Source organism: Hibiscus syriacus, unplaced genomic scaffold (assembly GCF_006381635.1).
Source record: "Hibiscus syriacus cultivar Baekdansim isolate YM2019G1 unplaced genomic scaffold, ASM638163v2 tig00117056_pilon, whole genome shotgun sequence".
Lineage (NCBI taxonomy): Eukaryota > Viridiplantae > Streptophyta > Magnoliopsida > Malvales > Malvaceae > Hibiscus > Hibiscus syriacus.
The window spans coordinates 1,678,022-1,705,772 of NW_024063539.1; the positions used below are offsets into that span (position 1 = coordinate 1,678,022).

General features: G+C 33.9%; 1 protein-coding gene and 2 pseudogenes across 1 annotated transcript; 2 read left to right on the forward strand and 1 right to left on the reverse strand.

Annotated features, from left to right (window-relative positions):
• Positions 1-5,496: 5,496 nt before the first annotated feature.
• Positions 5,497-12,734, reverse strand: LOC120198130 (annotated as a pseudogene).
• Positions 12,735-21,368: 8,634 nt separating this feature from the next.
• On the forward strand, positions 21,369-22,773 carry LOC120198156 (peroxidase P7-like). The gene is made up of 3 exons (XM_039199530.1): positions 21,369-21,621; positions 21,714-21,905; positions 21,995-22,773. The coding sequence occupies exons 1-3, from the start codon at positions 21,403-21,405 to the stop codon at positions 22,544-22,546; spliced, it is 963 nt and encodes a 320-aa protein (XP_039055461.1). The 5' UTR covers positions 21,369-21,402; the 3' UTR covers positions 22,547-22,773.
• Positions 22,774-23,557: 784 nt separating this feature from the next.
• On the forward strand, positions 23,558-26,949 carry LOC120198260 (annotated as a pseudogene).
• The last annotated feature ends 802 nt before the right edge of the window (positions 26,950-27,751 follow it).

Consider the following 27,751-nt stretch of genomic DNA (forward strand, 5'->3'; position numbering starts at 1 on the left):
CTATCTTCTGTAAGAATATTTCTAAAGACCGGTCTATTCTCCCTCCTGTTTCAAAGCGTGGTAGGAAATACAGAAGGGAGAGGAGAGTTTTAACTAGGGAAGCTGTGGACTTGGTTAACGTGATTACTGTCTTTTCTCCTCAGTTTTCGAAATTCGTGGAGGAAGCATTGGCAACTTGGGAAGTTTGTCAGATGTTAGGCATTTCATTCAAAGAGGAGAAGGAGACTTTCATTGAAAAAATATTAAGTCTTGAGCATGGGTCGGAGGTAATTAGGGAAGGTTGATTTCTCAGGGGAGGATGATTTCTTGGGGAAGTTAGGAGTATGTTTACGATTTATTATGATGAAGTTAAAGCTTGTTATTGTGTCTTGGAATGTCAGAGGTTTGGGTAGAAAAGAGAAGCAAAGGGCGGTGCAGAGAGTTGTGTCTACTCGTTGCCCCCAATTTTTGTGGCTGCAGGAAACTAAATTAGAGTTGTTTCAGAAATATGTTATCAGAAGATGTGGTTTAATTAACTTGCAAGGGTTTATTGAATCCCCTTCGGTTGGTGCTTCCGGGGGATTACTCTGTTGCTGGAATGACAGTACTTTCGAGGTGGAAAATCAGTTTATATCCAGTAGATTCATTGCTATTACTGGGAGGTTTCGTGCCAATAATTTCATATGCAGTCTTATTAATGTCTATGGTCCTTCTATTGAGGAGGAGAAAGGAGGCTTTTTTGAAGAGCTAGGCTTGTTCATTGGAGGCCTTAGTGATCCTATCTGTGTTGGAGGGGACCTTAATGTTTATCTTCATGAGGATGAAAAGATGGGTAGAGCTCAAAACAGGAATTCAGTTGAGATTTTTAGTCAATTTCTGCTCTTCATTGGTTTAATCGATTTGCCATTGAATGGTGGTCGATTCACTTGGTGTAATAACCAAGATTCCCCAACCTACGTTAGATTGGACAGATTCTTGGTTAATAATCGATTCTTGGTTGCATTTCCAGATTTAGCTCAATATCTTTTGCCTAGGTCTATCTCTGACCATAATGTTGTATTGCTTGAAAATGGTGGGGTAAACTGGGGTAAGAAACCTTTCAAACTTTTTAATTATTTGATGGATGAAGTTGGTTTTGAGGATTTGGTAAGTTCATCAATTCAAGATTGTAAGAGAAATCAGAGGAATGCTGGAATTTTCAATATTCTTAAGAATACCAAAATAGCAATAAAAAATTGGGTAGGGAGGAGAGATAAGTTTCTTGGGGATTTGATTTCTGATCTTGAATTAAAGATTCAGAAGCTTGAAGTGGATGCTCATCATGGTCTACTGGGCTCTAATTCCGAGACAGAACATGAGTTGAGGGTGTTGATATCAGAATTGTGGAGGCTGTATAAGATAGAGGAGCAGATTTGGTTTCAAAAATCAAGATCGAAGTGGGTTGAAGATGGGGACAGAAACACAAGATATTTTCATACTTGTGCTTCTATTAGGAGGAAAAGAAATGCCTTGAATGCGCTACTTGTCAATGGCAGCTTTGTTCATGATCCAAATGTGATTTAGTCAACAGTAAGAGAATACTTTTTCAAGGCTTTCAATGATCAGTTTACTTTACAGGTGGAAGACATAGGGCTGGATTTTTCCAGTATTACTCTTGAGCAAAGCTTGAGATTAGAGAAAGAATTCTCTGAGGAGGAAATCTGGGAGTCTTTAGAGTCTTGTAATGGGAATAAAGCTCCTGGGCCAGATGGTCTAAATATGGGTTTCTTTAAGAGATTTTGGAATGTGATTAAGGGAGATGTCTTGAAGTTCTTCAATAACTTCTATTTGGGGAAAGAGTGGGAACATAGTATTAATCATACCTTTATTACTCTTATCCCTAAGGTATCTAATAGTGGTGACCTTGATGATTTTAGACCCATTAGCTTAGTTGGTGGATTATATAAGATTCTTTCTAAGTGTCTTTCGAGGAGGCTGAGGAGTTATATTTCGGACATAATCAGTCCTACCCAATTCGCTTTTATACCAGGCCGACAAATCTTAGATTGCTCTTTAATTGCCAATGAAGGAATCGACTTTTTGAGGAAAAATGGGGTTCAAGGCTGTGTGTTCAAAGCTGATTTTAAAAAAGCTTATGATTCGGTGGATTGGAACATCTTGTTTCTAGCTATGGAGAAGATGAGGTTCGGTTCAAGGTGGATAAATTGGATCAGAAGATGTGTTACTACGGCCTCAATTTCTGTTCTTGTTAATGGAGTTCCTACTGAGGAAATTCCTATGGCGAAGGGTCTTAGATAGGGATGTCCTTTATCTCCTCTGTTGTTTAATTTTATTGGCGAATTACTCAATTTATTGATCTTAAAGGCAGTTTCTCAGGGGCTGTTTTCTGGTCTTATTATAGGGAGGGATGAGGGGTCTTTTAAGTTATCTCATTTACAATTTGCGGATGATCTCATTATTTTTAGTGGTGCTTCGGAAACGCAAATCCTAAATGTGAAAAGGGTGCTTAGAGTGTTTCAAGTTATGTCAGGACTACAACTAAATATGAAGAAATGTAAACTGTTTGGTGTGAATTTAAATGATGAGGTTGTGCATGAGTGGGCTCACAGTATTGGTTGTTCAGTTGGTAGCTTTCCCTCTGACTACCTAGGACTTCCTTTGGGGGCTTTTAGGAATTCTGCTGCTATTTGGAATCCAGTGATCAGTAATTTTTCCAAAAAGTTAACTGGTTGGAAGGCAGCGTCTCTTTCTTTAGCGGGGAGATTGGTTCTTATTAAATCGGTTTTATGTTCGCTCCCTATTTATTATTTATCTCTTTTTAAGATACCAGATTCGGTTCTAAAAATCCTCAATTCAATGATGTCAATTTTTTTATGGGGAGGTGGAGTTGATAAAAGTAAGATATATTGGGTTAGTTGGTCGAATGTTTGCAAATCTAAGATAGAGGGGGTTTGGGTGTGGTGAATCTGAATTTGATGAATAGAGCGCTTCTAGAAAAATGGTCTTGGAGGTATGCAAACGAGAGGGGATCTGTTTGGAGGGATTTCATTTGTTCTAAATATAATATTGATCCCTCTTTCTTAATGTTTGAAAATAAATCTCCAAACAAAGTTTCTTGGTTGTGGAGATCAGTGGTTTCTAATCACTTTAAAGAGGACCCTGTTGGCTTTAAGCTAAGAAGTTATCTTTTGGCAGGACCTTTGGGTTTTGGCAGAAATTTAAATGATTGGGAGATTGAGCAGTGGGCTAATTTGATGACTGTCATCTCGTCTTTTGCTTTATCTATGGATAGCTCGGATGGAATGATTTGGAAAGGGACCGGTGATGGACTATTCACTGTTAAGTCGGTTGTCAAGCTTTGTTCATCCGGTTCTTTGGGTTTGGAGGAGGCTTACTTTTGGAATAAGATTGTTTGGAATGACCAGTTGTCACCAAAAGTTGAATCCTTTATGTGGCAGGTTTTCTTAGGGAGATTGGCTGTTAAAACTGAACTGGTGAAAAGAGGGGTTTCAGGAATTCAAAACCTGTTATGTCCTCTTTGTATCGTGGAGGAAGAGTCTCCAACGCATTTGTTTTTCTCTTGTGCGGTGGTGTGGTCTGTTTGGAACAAATTTCTTAACTTTTGGAGAATTAAGACTGTCTTCCATTCTAATGCAAAATCTTTTCTCCTGGCTTGGGATGCTTTGAGGACTAATTCAAAGATTTGGTCTCTCATTCCAGGGGTGGTTATGTGGACTACATGGAAATTGAGGAACTTAATTGTTTTTTAAGGAGGGAAGTTGGATGAGGTTGAGTTCTTCTTAGCAAGATTTAGGCTTGCTTCATGGTTTTTAGCAAAAAATAAAGGGGTGTGTATTCCAAAAGACTCTTATTTCAGACCCCTCCTTAGGGGACTGTTGTTACTTTCAACCTAATAGGATTAAGTCTATTATTCCTTGACATCCCCCTCCTAAGGGTTTTGTGAAAATTAATGTTGACGCAGCTACGACTAAGGATTGGAAGAAGAGCGGGTTAGGAGGAGTTTTAAAAGATTTTTCTGGACATACCTTAGGGTCTTTCAAGGAGCTTGCTGGTCCGGGGCCTCCGACTTATATGGAGTTAAAAGCTATTCATAAAGGGCTAATATTCTTTGCGAATTTTTGAGATACTGATTGATTGTTGAAAGTGACAGCAAAATCGCAGTGGATTGGATTAAGGGGGTTGATTTTTGTCCTGATGTTTATGCAATTTTGGTTAGAGACATTGTTCACAGGCTTATAGAGTCCGGAGGGATGATTAGATGGGTTAGCAGGACAGCCAACATATAAGCCGATGCCTTAGTTAAAGAAGGAATTGGCTGATTCTATATTTATAGTTACGTTGTTTTATGGTTGTTTCGAGTTTTTGGTTGGTGGGGTGTATAATGGTTGTATCTTATGTAAATTTGTGGTTCAATAAAATCCCAAGGCATTCTTTTCCTCCTTCCGCTGATTAAGGAGTTCTATAAGCTCCATTAATCAAGAAGGAGATTTTTAACGAGGCCTGAAATTCTTATAAAAAATATTTTATTATTATCTGCCATGGATTTCCTTGATGTGTATATATATAAATATGTACATTGTGTAAATTTCTTTAATTTTATTGGAGATGGGAAGTGAAAAATTTTTGCTGGTAAACATTCATACATTTGTTACTCATTGAACGATCTGCATTGAATATAAAGAGGTAGGATTTATTTACATGGGGCAGGGTTATACTTATTTTGTATTTAAAATTTTATCATGGATTGACAAAAATTCAACATGGAATTCTAGTTTATTAATCCAGTCAAAGCGTTTGTACCAATAACGAAGGAAGAAACATTAGTCGTATCGTCTAAAACTGTTTAGCAATATTTCATTATCTTTCTTCAAATTAAATCAGGTAAGGGACAGGTGAATTAACTGATGCACTAAAACATAACATATATAGAAAAAACAAATTAACAATTAATTATTCTCTCGGTTGATGCCACAGTTAAATATACTTGTGAAGAATCGCATAATCATCCCTTCTTATTTTGAAGACTTTAGGCTTACGCTGAGGCCCTTGTTCTATTTGCATATCAAAGGCCGAGCACCCCGAAGAAGAAAAATCCTGATGCATGAACCAAAGAAAATCTTCTCTGAAATTTTACTGCTTGATACAGTTTGCACACCACATCAAGCCTTTTATCCCTTGATAGGGGGATATAGATGAAGAAATATCCCCATCCACCAAGAATTCACCTGAAGTTTTAACAGTCCGGCTTGGCCGTGAGAAAAGGGGTCACAATCTGCAACATGAAAATGTAAATAAGAATATATTGATTGACATGAATTCTAGAAAACATCATAAATTATCTCCGGTTAAAATAGACAGTAGATAAAAGATTGTCACCTTAAGAAACCCAGCATACGGCTGAAAAAGGCTGTTGCACACCAAACCAAAGTTATCATCGCCATCACCATTGCATACCATGAGCTACAAACTTTAAGGTGACTTATATTCAGTGGTTTGGTGAAATTACTGAACCAAGATCACATAAATTTTTCTGTATTTCTTGTTGCAATTCTACCTGACATTATCTACCACTGGAAGGCAAGGATATGCATAACAAATTCTAAAGTTCTAGGATATTACCTGCATTCTTACATGGCCAGCCAACATGGTCTTGCAGCTAGAGGCCAACCTTTCGAGGAAAACAGAAAACACAGAGATAACTACATACATGACTAGCTTCTAGGAAATTTTATTGATATCCAACAATCTAAACAATGAAATGTATCATACCTCATGGAACTCCAACATCACTGGATAATTGCAGAAACAGAACATTTGCAAGGTTCACATTTGTAAACCTGAAATGGAAATAACTTGGATAAGTTACTAGAATATGCGTAAGCATAAAGAGTTACAAGTTAAAAAATTAAGAAAATGACATGTACATATAGAGTAAGTTTGAAGCGGGGATGAGATATGATAAGAACCACGTTTATATTTTCTTAAGCCAACAGTTAAATTTACAGTATTTGACTGATTACAACCAATGAAGACCAGAAAGCAGTCATGCAAGTTCTGGACAGATGATAAATCAGTATCACTTAACAAAATTGCATAGAACCAAGCATGGCAAGGCACAAGAAGTTATAGAATATGAAAACAACATAAATACCAGGCTCGGATGCCAAAATAGCAGCAACAGTTAAGGTAATTTAAATCACGTGCTATAATAGACAATTCTGGATCAGAAAAATTGATGGCACTACATCCAAAAAGACAGCAAAATGATAAATGTTCTTTCAGAATAGAATGGAAAATGCCTAAAAAAATCAAACAACTTCAATGCCAAATAAGTACAAGTTGCAAATCCAGGGAGGGAATCAGTCTTAACATAAAAAATAAAAGACATCCATTTATATTATCTTTTCCTGCAATTACAAAAATCTGAGTATATGATAGAATACACTTCTAGCCATTTGGATTTCTTCTAATGACACAGATATGTAACACCAGCCCTAAGGTGAAAATGCAGCAATTACTTTACTATCAGTTATTACTTACTGCTATTTCATTCTACATCATGCAAACCAACATTCAATGATTCTTAACCACAAATCCCTCTATCACCCCCTCCTCGAGCTATCTTTCAAATTATGTTCCCACCTCCTCCTCCAGTTATCTTTCCAATTATGTCCCCCTCCTCGATTGTCTCATAAAACTCACATTCAAAAAGCACAAACCAAGCCTGCTACATATTTGAACAAACTAAATTAACTGAAGCATCCTATTCCTCCACTAGTTAATAGCAATATATTCGGAATGTTGCAAAGAGGCAATACACAGCAAGAGGTATTCTAAATAGTTGCAATTGACAAAGTAATGAAATCATCACCACAGCTCAACTGAAACATCATATTTTCTCTGTATGAATGTCAAAAACATACAACCATATTGGAACATTACAAGGCCCTACGCAACCATGAATGGAAACACCAAACAAATTTTTACTAACGGAAATATTTGGTAATCTGAGTCTAAAAAGGGAAAAATCATGAAAATCTTTTTACAAGCACAACCAACAAGGGGAAATATGAAAACAACACAATTTTCTCAGAATGTACATACTTACTTGACTAGAAACTCATCATGCATCATCATTGTTGACCATGTCTTGACAAAGCTGCATAACTCATGCAATGAATAAGCTTCTTCCAGTTCTTAGTCACTGTTTTTCCAATTGGAACAAGACATGGCTGGGATTCCTTAAAGATGTTTAAGAGTTTCTCCTGACCACAATTTCACATAATAAAGGCATGAAGGAGGTACTTCCAATCCATGCATCCTATATCTCAACAATTTGCTCCACTTTTTAACTGGTGGCACTTCAGCACTTAACAGGTACCGCAGAAACTTAGACAACGATTATACACGAGGTAACATAACAATGGACTCCCACCTCAGATGAGTAATCCACGGAAATTCATCTCATTGTAGTAGACTAGAAGTAGTATTAAAAGAGAGGGAGAATTGGGGGGGGGGAGTAGACCAGAAGTTTACAAGGCATGCCAAAAGGAAATTTCTCCATTGAGCATAAGAATTGCGTGATAAAGCTCAAATCTAGAGATTGAACAATGACATCTACTAAAATCTTCCCAGACCATACAGTTCAATAAGCTCTTAAAACTGAGGAATAGCCGATTGGCCGAGTTAAGATTCAGATATGGCAATTTGAGAAAGAAACAAACCAGTAATCACTGAAGCAACAAATTTCAAAGACCAGCCAAGTACTTCTATTAGGTTCATTGCACTAGGACCCAAACAGGAAATAGAAATCATAAAGGTTAAAAGAAAAGGGAAGAATACTAACCAGTAAAGATCAGTTAGTGTTAGTTGACAAGTAGGTACTTTGATGTTCACCCACTGAAAGGTGGGTACATAAATTATGGAGGAAACTAATAATGATAAATGATATATACGGAGAAAATGCCAGCAATTTGATTTTGAAGATGAAGGGCAGAAGCAACTGAACCGCTATTGGTAGTAACAGCGCTTCATGTAGGCAACAAATTTTAATCCAGATGTGGACGTAAAATCAGAGGAAAGCCGATAAGGTATCACAGAATCAGTTCAAAAAACATGAAAAACTATAGGATAGATGGTGTGGTTAAGAGGGAAAACAGCAACAATTGAAATAAGGCTGAAATACGAATAGGAAAGATGGAACTCTAGAAATGTTAGGGTTACAAAAACCTCTAATTTCTTAGTATTAGTTGAAGAAAATAATAACAATGATAATTCCCTAATAACCCTCTAGTATATTATTTATAATAAAACAATCAGTAACAGCCCAATTATTTCCTACTAAAACACTCACTAAGAGTCCTATCCTAATCACATACTATTTAGAACACAAAAGATAAGACTGGAAAAAAAACTAATCATAAAAATAAAATAATTAAATTTATCTTGGATGCTCCTGCATCAATAGAGAACACATTAGCCACTGCCATAGAGATATATATTCTAAAAATCCTGAAGCACATAGTCTTTCACTCATAAAAAATGGCCTGCTATCTGAAAAACTGACAGTCAATAGATTTCAAACTCCAGATAGTTTATAACATCATAATATAATTGTCATTACCTGCTTTATTGCCAAATCAGATTTAGGGCGTTACAACTCTATATTCCCAGTTATGTCTCGTGTAACTAACTTGAAGCAAGTGGGTTCTTTTGTTAGCCTTGAAAACACATAATCCCATGTAAGTAGGACTAGGACGTTTATCATATTTCTTAGACTTACAGAAAAACTGAAAACACATTTGATACAATGTTATTTATTATAACAAGAGCAGTTACTTTTTCTTTACACTTGAACAGAAGTGTTCGTACAGCTATTTACCAATTCTGGAGAGCGTTCCTTATTTATGAATTATAGCATTAGCCAGGGAAGAACTAACCTTCATTAGCATTCATTTTCTGCGGTTTCCCTGATCAAACAAGAAGTTACAAAGGAACCAATATGGTATAGACCATACAATCAAATAGTTGATAAACCAAACCACCAGATGACAAGAGAAGCCAGTTAGGTGTAGTGATACAAATACAACAATGAAGGCCGATGGTAGGAACCACGGTGAGTATGATCCTACTCTCCTTCAAAATCTCTGATAAAGGGGTCAGTGATCTCCAAAAATAGGTCACAAACCCTGCTGGGTTGCTCTGATACCTAGGTGCCAGACTTTGTAAATCAATGTTAAAGGCAGGCCAATGATAGGTGTCAGCTACTTTACTCACTGATAAATATGTCCAATTAAAACTGTCTATATCACGCCCTTCATTTGTTATATATGTGACCTCTCATATAAATCTACATAGCTAAACTTAGGAAAGGCATATCAATATATCATCTGCTAACACTAAAGCAACATATCTATTTGACAAATTTACATAAGCTAAACTTAGGGTAGGCATATCATCAGCTTAGGCAAGCTCCAAAGGCACAATCTTACAAAAGGTCTTAAGGCTAGTTTCTGATAAGAATGTTCTCTTTCTTGGTGTTCTTACACACAACTGGGAATCTAAAGTTTAGGTAAATCGTCCAATGGCATAGTCTTACAAAAGGTCTTAAGGCTAAATTCCGGAACAAAGAACAAGATGCAACAAATCTTATAATCACATAATTGCACAAAAAAAAGTTGATAGGGTATTCTTCTATTATCTTATACTCATTAAACCGAAAGGTTAGAAAAAACTAATGTTAGAAAAAACTAAGCACAAATTAGAGAAAAAGGTTGAGTACTTCTACCTAATAAGAAAAGAAGGGGGAAAACTATATAGAAACTTTTATATGAAGACCAGAAATATAATTCTACTCAAGCCGGAATTCTTGGAGCAACGCAAGAGTCATGTCTGGCAAACATTATTTAACTCCCCTTGAGTAAGAAAAACTTTAGAGAACCTAAATAAATAGAATCAGTGTCACAGAGCAAAGGAAAACATCAAAACATACTCAATATTATCTAGAAATAGAATGGAAAAAGTCATTTGATAAGCTTCAAATCTGTTTTTGATTTTTTTTCCTCAATTCTTTTTTCCGCATTAGGAAAGACATCATCTTACAAAGTAAAATAGGCTAAGCACCACATGGGATAAAGTACAATGATTTCTCTTTATAAAACAGTTCGATAGAAATTAAAACCCTAGCCTTTTGCACAGACCATTATGTAAACTTTAAGTGACTCTATGAGAACTTAATGGAGTAAAATGCATGAACTAGCAAGGCTATCAAACTATGGGGTGAAACAAATGTAGGGAACTCCCAAATGAACCAAAAGAAAGCCAGCATAGATGTAACACAACCCTAAATGTTAGAGACCCTTGAGAAAACAGAACAAGACAATCTAGAAAGGCTGACTAAATTAAGTCAATATGTTGCTACATTGTGCCAAGATGACAGAGGGACAAAGAGACCCTTGAGAAAACAGAAAAAGACAATCTAGAAAGGCTGGCTAAATTAGATCCATATGTTGCTAAATTGAGCTAGAGACAGGAGAGTAGGGGCTTTTCAGCGAATAAAAAACAGTACGATTGAATAGGCCCATATTTCACAATATATGGAAGAGGAAGAAGCAATAGCAGCATTGATAGGATTCAACCACAGGAATTTTAATGACTCCTATTCTTCAAAACCAAACATCTAGCCTCAAAAAGGCATGTCAAGGTCTAATCTTTCTCCACGTATCAAAATTGAAAATTCATAAAAATATCAATGAAGGGCAAAGTATCAAATTGATATATTTTATCATAAATGAACTGACAAAATATTTGCAGCAGGTAATATCAAGCAGAAAAAAAGCATACAGCAATTTCAAGATAATATAAATTGTAACATTTTTGGGTACAATTCCAGGAAGCCTATCATGATATAACACTTCAAACCCAAGCCTAGAGTAGTTCTAATAAGTTGCCCAGAAGTACCAGATGAATCATCTTGGCATGATTGTAAAAAATCACACTAGCGATGTCCATGAGCTCTCTGCATGTCATATGCACCCCAGGCACCAGCACCAGGTCCATACTGAGAATAACCATCTACACCACCCTGTACCTCAAATACAAGGAAGAGAAAAGAAAATAACTATTATTCTTTTAACAATAATCAATGATATAACTTGCAAATGCATCTCACATACAAGCCCAGATAAATTTAAACCAGCGCACGTTCAAAACAGTCAAACACATATATAAACAGCATAACTTACAGGATTAATGCCATAGTGGACAGGATAAGGTTCCAGTATATCCAGCTTCAGGGTTCCCATAATTCACATTAACCAGCTACTACTGAAATATTTGGAAAAAACATTGTTATTAACTTACATAGACAGAAAAATCAAGCTCCTTACCAGTACATCAAGCCTCAAAAGCTTAAGGATCTTCACTAGTCAAATAATATGACTCACTAGTGAACTAATCAAACAATAACTAGACCCCATGTTAAATAAGATTTCGAGGAGCTTCGGCCAATAGAAATTAGCATTAAAAGATAAAAGGCAGATTGAATGAGTAAATTAGATCAAAATCCTGATAACTGATGTGTGTACTTTCTAAGTTGATAACACATAATAGCCTCAAGGCATATGAAAACCAACCAACCTCTAATATAAAAACTTGCAACCAAAGATCATGTCACAAAAATTGAAAACCGGAAGGAGAAGCAGCTGAAAGTGAGAACAGGAAGTAAAAGACATGGAGATAGGTCATTACTGATGAAAAAGCAAACTGAAACAATTATCTCATGAAAGGCCTACATACCACGATTACCACCACTACCACCACTACCAGCAGCAGCATGACTTCTCTTCCCTGCATTTGCATTCGCAATCTCTGCACGAAGTTTTTCCAACTCCCGAGCCATTGAGATCAATTTTTTCTCCATCACTTGACCATGTTCATAATTCTCCGCATATCCTTTCTTCTCATACTCGATGGCAGCTCTTCATGTCCAGAAAGACACACACACACAGTAAACTGAACTCAAATGATTCAAACATAAACATACCCCATTCATGCAACTATTTTTCATTCTCGGATGGAGTCCGAGTCTCTTGTAAAAAGAAAACAGATAGAGAGTAAATTATGACCAGTGACCTTGCACTGCAGCTCCTGTTTCATATTTTCAATCTCCGCCTTCAACACAGGAGCCTGTTGCAATTCTCCAGTAAGTCTAGCCAAATCTTGACTCATTACTTGAACCTGACCTGTAAGATCCTGCCTCACAGCATTAAGCTGCTTAATATCGGCATTAACCTTAACAAGCTCAGCTCGCATGGCCTCCCCCCACGAAGATCAACCTCCAATTGAACTGACTTATCATACATCTCCTTCATCTGAGCATCCTTCTCCCCCCTCAAAGAATCTGCATATTGAGCCATGCGATGTAACTCATGCTGAGTAGCCTCCAGTTCTGTTTTAATGCAACACGAGTCGCTGCCAGACTCTGGTTGTCTGCTAGGAGGCCTTGAATATCTTGCAGTTGAGCTGAAAGACGATCCTCAAAGATCGCAGGGTGGGGAGGAGGCCTCTAGGACCCAACCCAAATTGGTTTTCACGTAATTCATCAAGTAAGGCTGGATGTGGTGGCATTGGTCCTAGCCTCTTGCATATGGAGGTTCATGTACTGGAGGCAGTAGTCCGGGATGAGGAGGCCCTTTCATTGGCAGAGGTGGTGGCCCACGATTTCTTCCAGACATAACTAAATTAACTATCCTTCTTTCAAATCAATGTGAGAGAGTTCTGAAGAGAATTATGTAATTATATCAATATCGAATAAATTTTTGAAACTTAACAAATAAATTAATGAAACTAAAAAGAAGGCAAATTTCCAGATGTTAAAGAAAATTGCAACTCTAGAGCCTGAAACTGACGGAACTGTTTCATAACCTTGAAAATTAAAGAGAAAATAAAATCTACATATATGAATGATAATTAAAATTTGCAGTATTAAACCTAAAGAGAACTATTTGCCTACATGAAGTCGAAGAAAAATTCAGCGAAAAAAACAACCGAATCGCTTTCTCGGGTATCAAACGGCAGACATTTTCATTTTCATTTGCATAAAATATAATTTATCAAATAGATAACAAAAAATCAAACAAAATTATAATTACATACCTTCGGATATCCAATAGATCGACGAATTGATTTGAGAGAAAGAGGGGGAGGGGGCAACACGTTCTAAGGAATTGGATTTTAATTCGCTGGAAACCCTAAACTTGGATTAACAAATCAAAACTGATTAATTGTTTTAATGGATTGTTTAAACTATATGCCTTATACCCTGGGGGGAAATGATATTTTAATTGAGAACCCGCCGTAATTTTTAGTAAATAAAGTAGTGACACTATAAACATTAGAATATTGAGTATGGTATAATTATATTTACATAGAGATGGGTATGGGTCGGGTTTTGACTAATTCGATTTGATCTAAAAATTTTACATCCTTCACTCGATCTAATCCGACCCGAAAAATATATATCTTTCACCCGACTTGAATCCAACCTGATTTTTTGAGATAAAATTCGAATCTGACCCGACTCTACCCGAAATAATAAAAAATATTATTTTTATTCAATAAAAACAGTGATTTAATTGAAAAAATAATAATAATATATATATAGGGATATTATTGTAATTATTCTTAAATATATAAGGTAAAATTATTTTTTTTTGGGGATCAGGTCAGGTCTGATATTTTTTATCCTAAACTCAAATCTGACAAACTCGAACATCACCTTTAAAAAACCCGACCCAACTTGAACCTAATTTTTTTTTAAAAATCTGACCCGGTCGGGTAGGGTCGGAACCCATCGAGACTGGGTCCCATACCCATCCCTATATTTACATATATAATAAAAAATAACAAAAATATACAAATATGACATAATCAAAATTTATATCGTTATAATAAATCCAAATATATAATATTTGATAATAGTTGAAAATCGTTGATCGAATTTGACATAACATCTAAGATAAAATCCAAATATGATGACTTAATTAATTATGATAAAAAAATTATCGATAAAATTGTGTTACATAATTATGTATATAACATTTGGGATAAAGAATTGTCTATAAAATGGGTTACATAATTATGTATATATCAACACATTTAGGACAAGTGCAGGTAGACATCAAAACATTCATTGAAAGTGCATTCATATAGGTAAAGTGCATTCTATATTAATAACTTTTTAAGAAGAGAGAAATTTCATGTGAAAATTGTTGCAGGTTGAACCCTTACAAGTTTTCGAGCACGAAGTGAAGAAAATGATGCATTTAAACAAGTGTATTGTTTCAGACGAGTTGTGTCGAAGTCATATAAATTCCATATGATAAAATTGTAAAATTTGATGAGCAATTTACCTTTACAAAGTGTCATTGTCTTAAGTTAGAGAAACCATTTATTTTTCAAAAAGTTTTAATGTTTCAATGCCTCACGTTTGGAGTTGTCTATCCAGCTCAGTTAGTAGAGCACAATGTTCTTAACCTTGAGGTCGTGAGATCGAGTCTCACGGTGGGTAATTCATAATTTGGAGGTTTTCCACGGAAGCTGCTCTCAATCTGACGTTGGGAGCCAGCCTAATTCTACCTCCCCTTACCCATTACTTTGAAAGAATCAATTATTTTTCAAAGTATCATTACTTTAAGCTAGAGGAGCAAACTAAAGTCTCGTTACCTTAAATTGAATGAACTACTATCTTATAATCAAGTCTCCTTAAGTGTGAAGGAACAAATCATCATCGTTTCGAATCCTACCTCCTCGGATGCAAGGAATAAATTATTATCTTTAGATTCTAATCTCCTTGACTGCAAAAGAGTAGATAATCATCTACAACAAATCTCATCTCTTCGAATATAAAAGAGCAGATCAATTTTCTCAAAAATCCCCATCTTTGAGTAAGAAGAGGTAGATCATCTTCAACAAAATTCACCTCCTCATATGCGAACAAGTAAATCATTATTCCTAGAGTCATGTCTCATCAAGTGCGAATGATTATATCATCTTTAACAAATCTCTTCTCCTAATATGGGAAGAAGTGGATCATTATTCTCATATTTCTACATTCTCACGTACACGAGTGAATCATTATGTTTGGAGTTATGTTTCATTGAGTGCAAAGGATTAGATCATCTTTAATAAATTACATTTCTTCATGTGTAAACGAGTGGATAATTATTCTCATATTTTCACTTCGTGTGTGAAAAACAACTCCTTATCTTAAACTCCTGTCTCTTCGAGTGTGAAGGAACAAATCACCATCTTCAAGTACTACCTCCTTTAGTATGTATAAATGAATCGTTAATTTTTTTTTAGAATCTTACCGTTCGAGTGTGAAGAAATAAATGATCATCATCTTCAAGTCTTCCTTCATCGGGTATAAAGGAGCAGACTGTCATCTCAAGGTCAAGCCCATGATCGGACGAAATTCATTGTTTTTTTTTTTTGTCTTATTCATGTTTCTTATTAATGGGCAAAAAATTGTTAGCGTACATCTCGTATGAGCTTGATTTATATACCCAGATAAAAAATTAAATTAGACCCAGACCCAACAGATCACTCATCTCATAAACCTTACTAGCCCACAAAAATGCTAAATCTACCTAGAGTCTGTCTCAAGTTAAAAGAATCAATTATTTTTCAAAGTATCGTTACTTTAAGCTAGAGGAGCACACTAAAGTCTCATTATCTCAAATTGAATGAACTACTATCTCATAATCAAGTCTCCTCAAGAGTGAAGGAACAAATCATCATCGTTTTCGAATCCTACCTCTTCGGATGCAAAGGAATAAATTATTATCTCCAGAGTTTAATTTTTTTGAGTGTAAAAGAATAGATAATCATCTTCAACAAATCTCATCTATTCAAATATGAAGGAGTAGATCATTATCAGGCTCAAAATTAGATCCAGACCCTTAGACCCTTATTTAACCCTCAATCACAATGAATTAAGGGTTAAAGGTTGGATTCTTTGGGAAGTCATAGCAACTCGAGTACCGCTGCACCATCTCACCACCATTCTATCCATCGAACATTCAGTACAATTGTTTCAAATTTTGTTTGTATTCATTTATGTTGTATTAAGAATTAATGTAGTATTATAAATCAATATGATAAAGAATATAAAAGAGACTAATAGTTGAATATTCCATGTTAGAATTTTATGAAATGTAAGTGGAAGAAAAAATTAATTGAATGGACTAAAACATGGTCTAAATGTAATGATAAAGTTTAAATTAAAATTCCTAGAAGTTTATGAACTATTATTAGGTTGTGCGAATGATTGGTTAAATGTTTGGATTTCTTCTTTGAATCAATCAAATTGAATAAAGTGTCCTAAGAGAAACTATGCTAGTCGAATCAATTATAGTTTAACTTTAATGAATAAATAATAGAACCCAAGGTAGATTTAAATAAGTTGTATATGTTAATTTTTTTTTGTGAACAAATGACAACTTAAGCTTTAACCATAATTTTATCTACTGCCTTCTTCTTTGAAGAGAGCTATCATTCCTGTCGGTGGCAATGTACATAACGCTTTCCATCTCTTATCCACGTTAATTTGGTCATGTCGTCTGCTATCCGATTCTTTTCTCGAAAAATATGTTTGATCTTGACCTCTTAATTTCGTTGCAATAAACCACAAATAAGTTGATGTACTATGGACTCTACGTTTCTATTATGCGAATGTACATACTTTAATGTATTGAGTTCAAGTCATTGTGTATGCATAAATCCCTATTGAAAGACTCACCCATCAAAACTAAGTGTGAGATGCAGGTCGATATAGATTAATAAAAAAGAAACCTTGAAACTGAGAGAATAAAAAAAAATAATCTAGTTAGTTTTTAGGCAAATCCTTCTATCTCATCTCAAACTCATGATCTAACTTATCTCTTTTAGTTATAATCACCTTTAAACATCAATTTAAGATTACTGAAAACCGTTCTAAACATAAACTAACTTGATTTTCACATTTCTAAAAAGTTTTGTTTTGTTAAAACAAAGTTAGAAAACTTCCAATCTGACCAAAATGAAGTGAAAATCAATCACAAACAGAAGATTAAAGCAAAAATCTGTATTTCATCATTAAAATGTGAAAACTTAAGTTTTTTTTAGAAATTTTGTTATTTAATATTAAATATTGCTTTATAAAATTAACTCGTAAAAGATAGAATAAAGTATACAGGTGGCCTCCTGACTATAGGGCGACTATTAAAAGTTACAAAATAGTCCCCCAACTATAAGACATTGATTTGTTGAATATCTTGACTATTAAAAGTTACAAAATAGTCATATAATTATTCATATGTTTTAAACTTGTACTTTTCTGCTAAAAAATTGACAACAATTTGAGATGGACATTAACTTGTTGACTGAGATATGATAAAATATGATCTCATAATCTCGCATGACTATTATATCTCAGTCAGCAAGTTAACGTCCACCTCAAACGACCATAAATTTTTTAACAGAAAATGACGAGTTTGGAACATAATGAATAGTAGGGTGACCATTTTATAACTTTTAATAGTTGAAAGATTCAACAAAGTAATACGATATAGTCGGAGACCATTTGTGTATTTATCCTAAAAAATATGATTTAAGACTAAAATCTTACTTCAAACGAAGCAGAGAAACTCAAAATCAATAAAAAAAATCATTTTTATCACATTATTTTCGTTTTTGTTTACTAGATATTATTTTCTAAAAATAAAACATGGAAATAAAAATCCTTTCTAATTTTCTCACCTTCAAAGTTTGACTCTATCCAATGAACCCAAAATGCCCCCATAATACGTACCAAAAGTCTCTATTTCTTGTTGATACGTTGATAATGATATCTGAAATAGACCCTGCATGAGGTGATTAATAGTCAATGCCCTTATCCTTGTCAAATCAAATGCAGGTCGGTGTTGAGAGATTATAAAATTTTAGGATTAAAGTTAAAAAAAAACTATGTTTAAAGAAATTATTAAATTTTGAAGGTGCTAAAAAACACAACTTTTCATTTAAGGATTTTTTTTATTAGTTTGAGCTGAATAAAATATATTATCTATTTAAAAGATTTTTAATTATTTGACAATGATTTTTTATATTTTTTTATAGGTGTCGTATTTTAATTCAGAATCTCAAAAAATAACAATAATAACTTAATTACTGACGATTCTTATAGTTAAAAAACCATAAATTAACGATTGTATTATATATAGCCTTTATATATGCCACTAATCTTATTTTGGTTATCTATTAAAATTATTTAATTAACCTAAAATAGTTATATATATATTAGTTTAAGCATATTAAAATATTACTATTTTCATAATTAAATAAATAATAAAAAAAATATTGATCTATCGAATTTATTTTTAGAAAAAAATCTATTGAGAAAAAATCTTAATATTTGACAAAATCTTAATGAAGACTTTTTTTTTCATGCATTATGAGTAGACAGAGGATCTAACTTTTAAAAAAAATTCAACTTTTCATGTTAACATTATATCTCTCCATTATAATATTATATCAATTTATATTAATGTCACATATTTTAAAATTAACATTATATTTCTTCTTGTGTCAACGTCATCATGTATCTCCTTAGTTAATCAATGGATTTAAGGTAAAATATATATTTAGTCATTCAATTATCACTTTAATTATATTTTGGCCACTCAACTATTATTTTTAAACTAACACTAGCGTTGCATTTTGGTCATATGCCGTTAAAAAAAAACAAAAATGCTGATGTGATATATTTTTAACTTTTTAATGAGGATATGGTAGTACCTTATGGTGACACATCAACAACATCATTAATTTTTAAACGGTGGATGACTAAAACGAAACTAAAATGTAATGTTATTGATGATTTTAAAGAAAAAAATAGTTTGACAACCAAAACAGAATAAAGTGATATTTGAGTAGCAAAATACTTAATTTACTCTAAAATTATTCACTTAAAAATAAATACTACTCCCTCCGACTTGTAATTTGTATCTCATATTAATTACGCATATAGTTCTAGAGGCGTGTTTGGTTCGACGTATGTGGGATTACCAGAGAATAGAATCCTCATTATCCCGTTTGGTTGACCAATAATCCTATTCCCGGTAATCTTTTATTCCCAACAGTGGATTTTTTGGGCATATTACCGGGAATGTGATTACCCCTTTCCTTAGGTATTGTTGGATTACCGGCGTTTTGGACTAAATTGCCCTTAATTTTTTTTTCTTTTAAAAATATATTTCTTTTGTCGTTGAATAATAAAAATTATACGAATGTTAAATTACAAATCTATCCTTAAATTATTTTAGATTTACAAAAAAAAATTAAAATTAAAATTTTATATGAAATTTAGGGATTAAAATAAAATTTTACTCTTCCATTAAACCTATTTATCTTTTCAATTTTGTAAAAAAATATAAATTTTATGGATTTAAAAATTTTAAAGAAAATATATAAATTATTTATAGTAATATTATAGTAGAATTCAAATTGTCAAAGAAACAAATATATAATACGGATAATTTGGTAAAATATACATTCCAATAATCTTTTATTCTTTTAATAAAACATTGTAATCTTACATTCTTGCTAAACCAACCAAACACACAATACAACATTTCCAGTAATCCTATTCCTCGGTAATATTTTTATTCCCATCAATAATCTTACATTCCGCGAACCAAACGCATCATATGAGATATAATTTGACCAAGGAAAATGACAAATTACACCTAGAAAATGATTGATAGATTTGATATATTTATTTTGATAAGTATAAAAGAGTGAAACATAAAAGAGTAAAAAATGAAATATAAATGTTGTTATTTTTTTATTTTTCTAATATGAATCTTGAATGTGAAAATTTTAAAAATCAAAATAAATACAATTAGTGATAGAAAGTAATATTATATTTATACGTAAAATATAAATATAAAAGGCTAACATCACATGAACTACCGGATATAAAATTATCTAACACTTTTGAGATGAACTATAAGTATTGTTAAACAAATAACTTTTTTTTTTTGGGATAATTAAACAAATACCTTTTGGAAATATCTTTGAAAGAGTTTTCAAATCAAACGCACAATTAAAAAATTATAATTTTTGAGCTTGAAAAATGTTTTTTTTTTGGAATAAAAAATCTATAGGTAATTGTGATGTGTTAATTTTATAGTTTATAAATTTATGTTTAATTTATCAAGACAATTATATGATTAATAAATTATCTACGAGTTTGAAATTTTTAACATCATCATGTCATTTTTTAAATAAAAATTATTTAAATATTATATACTTTTATAAAATACATATAATCATTAAAATTTTATTATTTTTCAATAAAAAATATTTTTATATTTTTATCATAATTTAAATTAAATAATTTAAATATAATCTAAATATATATTTTCTAATTCATAACTTCACGTGTAAAATGATTATATATATATTTTTAAAATATTTATTTATTTTAAATGATTATTTAAATATGTACTTTTATATCTTTTTGATACGATTTCAATGATTTAAGGAAGTGTTGTTTTCCTTAGTAATCTTGTGTTTAAGTAGCTTTTTTTGCGAGAATGTATATGTTATCATTCGTTAAAAAAGATTTTAAACAAATACTATATTTTTCGATAAAAGGTATGATTTTGTTACCAAAAGAATTATACATAAAAAAACTAACACATACCTCTTTAAAAATCTCTTTAATTTATTTGGAAGAAAAGAGTAACTGAACTAATAATACAAAGCAAACAAATAAACCAGAAAATAACACTAAACTAGCAGCCACTGGTTAACCGCCATTTCAAGCAAAACAGAGACCAATTACGCTCCCCAAAGCTATGACACTCCTAAACTCTAAATCCTAAACCTTTTAATCATTCTAAAATATTAAAAAGAAATTAAATAAAATAATCCAATAACATTTTTTAACCGCACCTTCTAAATCATTTATCGGTAATTTGAAAATGGAATTGGACGATGAATTATTCTAAATTGAATTCCAATTAAATGTGATAATTGAAAATCTCAAAGTCATTTTGTGTAGAAAAGGACTGGATCAAGTCGCCCCGCCATTCCTGAAAAACTCGGTAATTCATAAAGTATTTATCCCCAAGTCAATCTCCTTTGATTAGTGCTTTTAGACTTTTGTTCTTTTGTTCATGCAAACCTCTTGCATGCATGCTTTTTCTCTTTTTGCTACGAAGTAAACGCTTCTCCAACCGCGTTTAGCCGCAAAGTTTGAAGTTTTAGGCACTTTATGCTCCCTATATAAACGCACTTTTCAATCCAGGGATTATTCACACCTTTCAATTTGGCTGCTTCTACTGGCTTTTCTCTCTAATGGCCTCCATAGTCTCCATTGTCACGCTATCTAATATTCTTCTCATTCTGCTTCTTTCCAGCGCTGCTGCCAATGCTCAGCTTTCGGCCAACTTCTATGCAACCTCTTGTCCTAACCTTCAAACCATTGTCCGCAACTCGATGGCCCAGGCCGTTAATAGAGAGAGGCGAATCGGCGCCTCGATTCTCCGTTTGTTTTTCCACGACTGCTTCGTTAATGTAACGTGCTTTGTCTATTGAGTTTCGAGACATGGACTTATACATGTATACATTGTTAACTGTTCTATTATGTACATGCTATGTTAATGCAGGGTTGTGATGCATCGATACTGCTGGATGATACGGCGACATTCACGGGCGAAAAGAATGCAGCACCAAACCGAAACTCTGCTCGGGGTTTCGAAGTGATCGATACCATAAAGTCTAATGTGGAGACTGCTTGCAATGCCACTGTTTCTTGTGCAGATATACTAGCACTTGCTACTAGAGATGGTGTAGTACTGGTTAGTGTACATAAAGTCTTCCCTTGCGGTTTATAATGCATCAGATATAAACTAAATTACAAACTATTTATTATATTGTATCATGGCAGCTTGGAGGACCATCATGGCAAGTACCACTGGGGCGTAGAGATGCAAGGACAGCAAGCCAAAGCGCAGCCAACAGCCAAATCCCGTCACCATTCGCCAACCTCGCCACTCTAATCTCTTCCTTCGCCGCCAAGGGTCTAAACGCACGAGACTTAACTGTCCTATCCGGTGGACACACGATTGGCCTAGCTAGATGCGCCACGTTCCGCAATCGCATCTACAACGACACCAACATCGACCCGAATTTCGCAGCCACCAGACGTGCTAGATGCCCTGCTTCTGGTGGTGACAACAATTTGGCTCCTCTGGATTCAGTACCCTCAGCCAGGTTCGACAACAACTACTACCGTGACCTGGTGGCTCAAAGAGGGCTGCTTCACTCGGACCAGGAGCTGTTCAACGGCGGATCGCAGGACGCGCTTGTTCGAACCTACAGCAACGACCTAGCTACTTTCTTGGCTGATTTTGCAGCTGCAATGGTGAGGATGGGAAACATTAGTCCCCTTACAGGAACAAGTGGGGAGATCAGAAGGAACTGCAGGGTGGTTAACTGATCTTAAATATCCCATTAATGGTGATTTCAATAAGTTTCTCGGAAGGAGTTGAATTTTATATTATCGTTGCCTAAGATGGAAAAAGAGTTTAGCCTTTGGATTTCTTTTTAATAAAATCTATAATGAAATCTTACAGTTTTAGAATTACTTCATATATATTTTATTGTGTAATCTCTTTTTTTTACCAAATATTTCTTTTCATGAAATTACAAAGTATTATGGCTTAATATCTCTTTTGCCCCCAAGCTTTAGTGAAATTCTCATTTTAACTCCTCCACTCCAGTTCTGTTAACACGTTAAGTCATCAACTCCTCGCTTTTCTCGATGAGGAACTATGATGTGTCCAGTAACCAAAATAAAAATAAAAATGATGTGTCCCAACGTGTAACAAATACTGAAAAAAAAACGTAAATAGCAAAATAGAAAATATATATTTATATGGAAATGATTTAATTACACAATATATTCATAATTACAGCTGGATAAGTGGAACTAAAAATTGAGATTAATAGTAAAAATGTAAAGATATTTACTAAAAAAATAAATATTTTAAAAAAATTATAACTTTAGAAAATGCATTCTAAATTATTTTAGAATTTTATAAAAATTCATTTTTAATATTTTTTTAAATTGATGATATTTTTTTTAAAATGTGTTTATTTGGCAATTCATTTAAGCGTCATTTTTAACAAAATGGGATAAAGTATAAGACAGAATAAAGTAAGAAGCAAAAGAAAAAGAACAAAAAATAGCTAAAATATAGGACACAATAAAATAAGAAGCAAATAATATAAAATCATTTTGAAAATTATAAAATATCATAACTTGTACAAATTATTTAAAAATTATAAAAAATATTTTTAAAATGTACAAGAATTATTTAAAATTTAAATATTATAGAATTGTAAAAAATATTTTTAAAATTATAAAAAATATAAAATTGTAAAAAAACATAAAAAATTATAAAAATATACAATATATACATACACTCACAGGTATACGTGAATTCCCTAAAGCTGCTCTCATTCTACAGAATTTCTCTGCTTTTCAATACTTACTCTCTCTAGATTTCTGTGTTTCTCATTCTCTATCTAGATTTTGAGTGATTTATCTCCATCTTGTAAGTTTTAATACTCTCTCTTTTCTTTTTTGGTGTGATTTGTCAGAAGATCAAATATGATTGATGATTGTGTTTCTTTGAAATTTTGGTCTTTCTTTTTATTGATTTAGGCCATTATATGATCGGGGTATTTCTTGTTTTTCACAGATCTGCTATATAATGTGAGAAAATATGATGTTAGGATTGCTCTCTTAGCTGTTACTTACGGCTATATTTATTTTCTTATTAATTGGATCTGGGTCTCTTTCTCTTGTTAGACGGATGAAATGGGGATTATAAGATATAACTTCTATTTGCATTGGATCTAGCAATTAAAGGTGGATCTTGCTGATGAAGTCATGAACTTATGGATCAGTTTATTCGTTGCTTGCTGAACTTTGATTGCAAACATTAACTCGAGAAAGAAAAGGAAGTGACTGCTTTAGCTAGTTTATTGTTCAATTTTTATGGAGGAAAGGATTATTGAACTTTAATTTATTGAACTTAAGCAAATGAAATGATACAAAAAGGATGAGATAATGTGATTTGATTACGTTGGATGGCATGATCCACTTATGTTCACTGAAGATCTGTTTTTAATTTGCTTTTTCCTTCTACCTATTTTACTTCTATAGAGTGAGGTTTAATGGAATCTTTTGTTAACAGAAAATTATATGTTAACTCAGTCTGTTAGTGTTCTCTTGTGGGTTTTCTTCTTTTTATTTTGGATTCTTACTTTATTATAGGTTTGACCATAGATTCTATGTTTACATTTTTTGTTTTTGTTTATACAATTTGGTGCAGGTTTTTATTAGCTTTTGACTAACTTCTGAAAATAGGGTTTTTTTTGTAGAATTGGTCTTGTCATGGCTACTTATACGCCAAAGAACATCCTCATAACCGGGGCTGCTGGGTTTATTGCATCGCATGTCGCTAATCGACTTGTTCGCAACTACCCTGACTACAAGATTGTTGTACTTGACAAGCTTGATTACTGCTCGAACCTGAAAAACCTCCTTCCATCTAAGTCATCGCCGAACTTCAAGTTTGTGAAGGGGGATATTGCTAGTGCTGACCTTGTTAACTACCTCCTCATCACCGAGTCTATTGACACAATAATGCACTTTGCAGTCCAAACTCATGTGGACAATTCATTTGGGAATAACTTTGAGTTTACCAAGAACAATATCTATGGCACTCATGTCCTGCTTGAAGCTTGCAAAGTCACTGGCCAGATTAGGAGGTTCATCCATGTAAGCACGGATGAGGTTTACAGGGAGACAGATGAGGATGCTATTGTAGGAAACCACGAGGCTTCCCAACTTCTCCCGACAAACCCGTACTCTGCCACAAAAGCCGGTGCTGAAATGCTTGTTATGGCATGTGGTAGATCATATGGATTACCTGTGATTACAACCCGCGGAAACAATGTGTATGGCCCCAATCAATTTCCGGAAAAATTGATTCCAAAGTTTATCCTCTTAGAAATGGGAGGGAAGGTTCTTCCAATTCACAGGGATGGTACTAACGTGAGGAGTTATTTGTACTGTGAGGATGTGGCTGAGGCATTTGAAGTCATTCTTCACAAGGGTGAAGTTGGCCATGTTTATAATGTTGGAACAAAGAAGGAAAGGAGAGTGATTGATGTAGCCAAAGATATATGCAAACTTTTCTCAATGGATCCTGAGACAAGCATCAAGTTCGTTGAAAACAGACCATTCAATGACCAGAGGTATTTTCTTGATGATCAGAAACTAAAGAACTTGGGATGGTCTGAGTAAACTGTATGGGAAGATGGGTTGAAGAAGACAATAGAATGGTACACCCAAAATCCTGATTGGTGGGGTGATGTGTCCGGCGCACTGCTTCCACACCCAAGAATGTTGATGATGCCTGGTGGTAGACACTTTAATTCTGAAGAGGGAAAAGGTACATCATATATAAGTGCTCCTAATCAGACCCGAATGGTAGTTCCCACCTCCAAAAGTAGTTCCTCGCAGCAAAAACCAGCCTTGAAGTTCTTGATTTATGGCAAGACTGGCTGGATCGGAGGTCTGCTTGGTCAGTTATGTGATAAGGAAGGTATTCCATTTGAATATGGAAGAGGACGGTTGGAAGAAAGTTCGTCACTTATGGAAGATATTCAGAGAATAAAACCTACCCATGTTTTTAATGCTGCGGGTGTCACCGGTAGACCCAATGTTGATTGGTGTGAATCTCACAAATCGGAAACAATCCGCACCAATGTGGCTGGAACCTTGACCTTGGCTGATGTTTGCCGAGAGCATGGGCTTTTGATGATGAATTTTGCTACCGGGTGTATATTCGAGTATGATGTGGAACATCCTTAGGGCTCTGGCATCGGGTTTAAAGAGGAAGACAAACCCAATTTCACTGGTTCCTTCTATTCGAAAACCAAGGCTATGGTTACTTCATTGGATATCTTTAATCTGATCCATTTTGTCGGCTAGTTTGTCTTTAAGTGCTCATAAATTGTTTCCATATTTTTTTTAGTTTGAAGAGCTGCTGAAAGAATATGAAAATGTCTGCACCCTCAGAGTTAGGATGCCAATCTCATCCGACCTAAACAACCCTCGCAACTTCATCACCAAGATTTCACGATACAGCAAGGTGGTGAATATTCCCAACAGCATGACAATTTTGGATGAACTTCTACCGATTTCGATTGAGATGGCAAAGAGGAACTTGAGGGGAATTTGGAACTTAACGAACCCCGGGGTTGTGAGCCACAATGAGATCCTGGAGATGTACAAGAAGTACATTGATCCAAAGTTTCAGTGGGTGAACTTCACATTGGAAGAACAAGCCAAGGTGATCGTTGCCCCTCGAAGCAATAATGAGATGGATGCATCCAAATTGAAGAAAGAGTTCCCCGAGTTGCTACCGATCAAGGAATCACTGATTAAGTATGTCTTTGAGCCGAACAAAAGAACCTGACCCTTTGAACAGGTTTTCAGATATAGTACCCCATGATTAACCTTTGCATGTCTGTTAGTTTGATTCATTTGTTACTGTTATTGGCCCATGCATTAATTTTACTCGAAAACTATAGGGATTTTGCATCTTTGATCCTTACTAGCTGCACCGGAGTTGTATCTTAGTTTTCTTAGCATACCTTTAGTAGAGGAACTGTCATCAGTTAGTTTACAATGTGTCATCTGCAGGCTGTCAGGTGCATTATTTTTTACATTACAATTAATTGAATATATGGCTTTAAACACTCGTGTATTTGTCTTTAATGGAAAAAACTGCATTTATCTTTCACTTATTTGAGTGAATGATTAATGGGTTTGAGTCTTTTAAATGTCTTTATATGTATGTGGCCTTTAATACTCATGTACTGGTCTTAGGGATGTAAATGAGACTAGATAAATCGCGAGCTACTCGAGATCGACTCGGTCAAAATTCGACCAACTCTCGAATCGAATAGACTCGACTCAGCAGCTTGCGAACAACTTGAAAAAGTAATATATTAAAATTTTTGATTTTTTTAAAATTACATTATTATTAATATACATTTATATGTTGTTTTTTTTTAAATTACAATATAAGATTTTCATGTGTTTAAGGTTTTGATTCAAGCTCGAGTTTGAGCTTCAATTGAACTAAATCTAAGATTATTTCGAGTTCAAGTTTTTTGGAGCTCGAGTTTGAGCTTCAATTTTTTATTTTGAGCTCAAGTTAAGTTTCATAATTTTAAGTTTGTGAGTTTTCAAGTCGAGTTTAGTTTTACACTTTTCGAGTTGAGTTCAACACTACTTGAACTCAATTCGACTCGTTTACATCCCTAACTGGTCTTTAATGGAAAAAGAAATTGTATTTATCATTTACACACATTAGTGAATGATTTATGGGATTTAATCTTTAAAATAACTGGTGAAGAATACTTTTTTTAATAATCTGAGTGATTATAAGATAATATATATTTAGAATTTTTTTAGTCATTGATAACATACACACATTATAATGTACCTGTTTGAACCAGAAATTTCTAAGGAAAACAACTCTCTTCTATCATTGAGTTGGCTTAAAAGTTGAATTTTCTCTCTAAATTCTCTCTATATTAATGTTTAGGGTCAGCTATT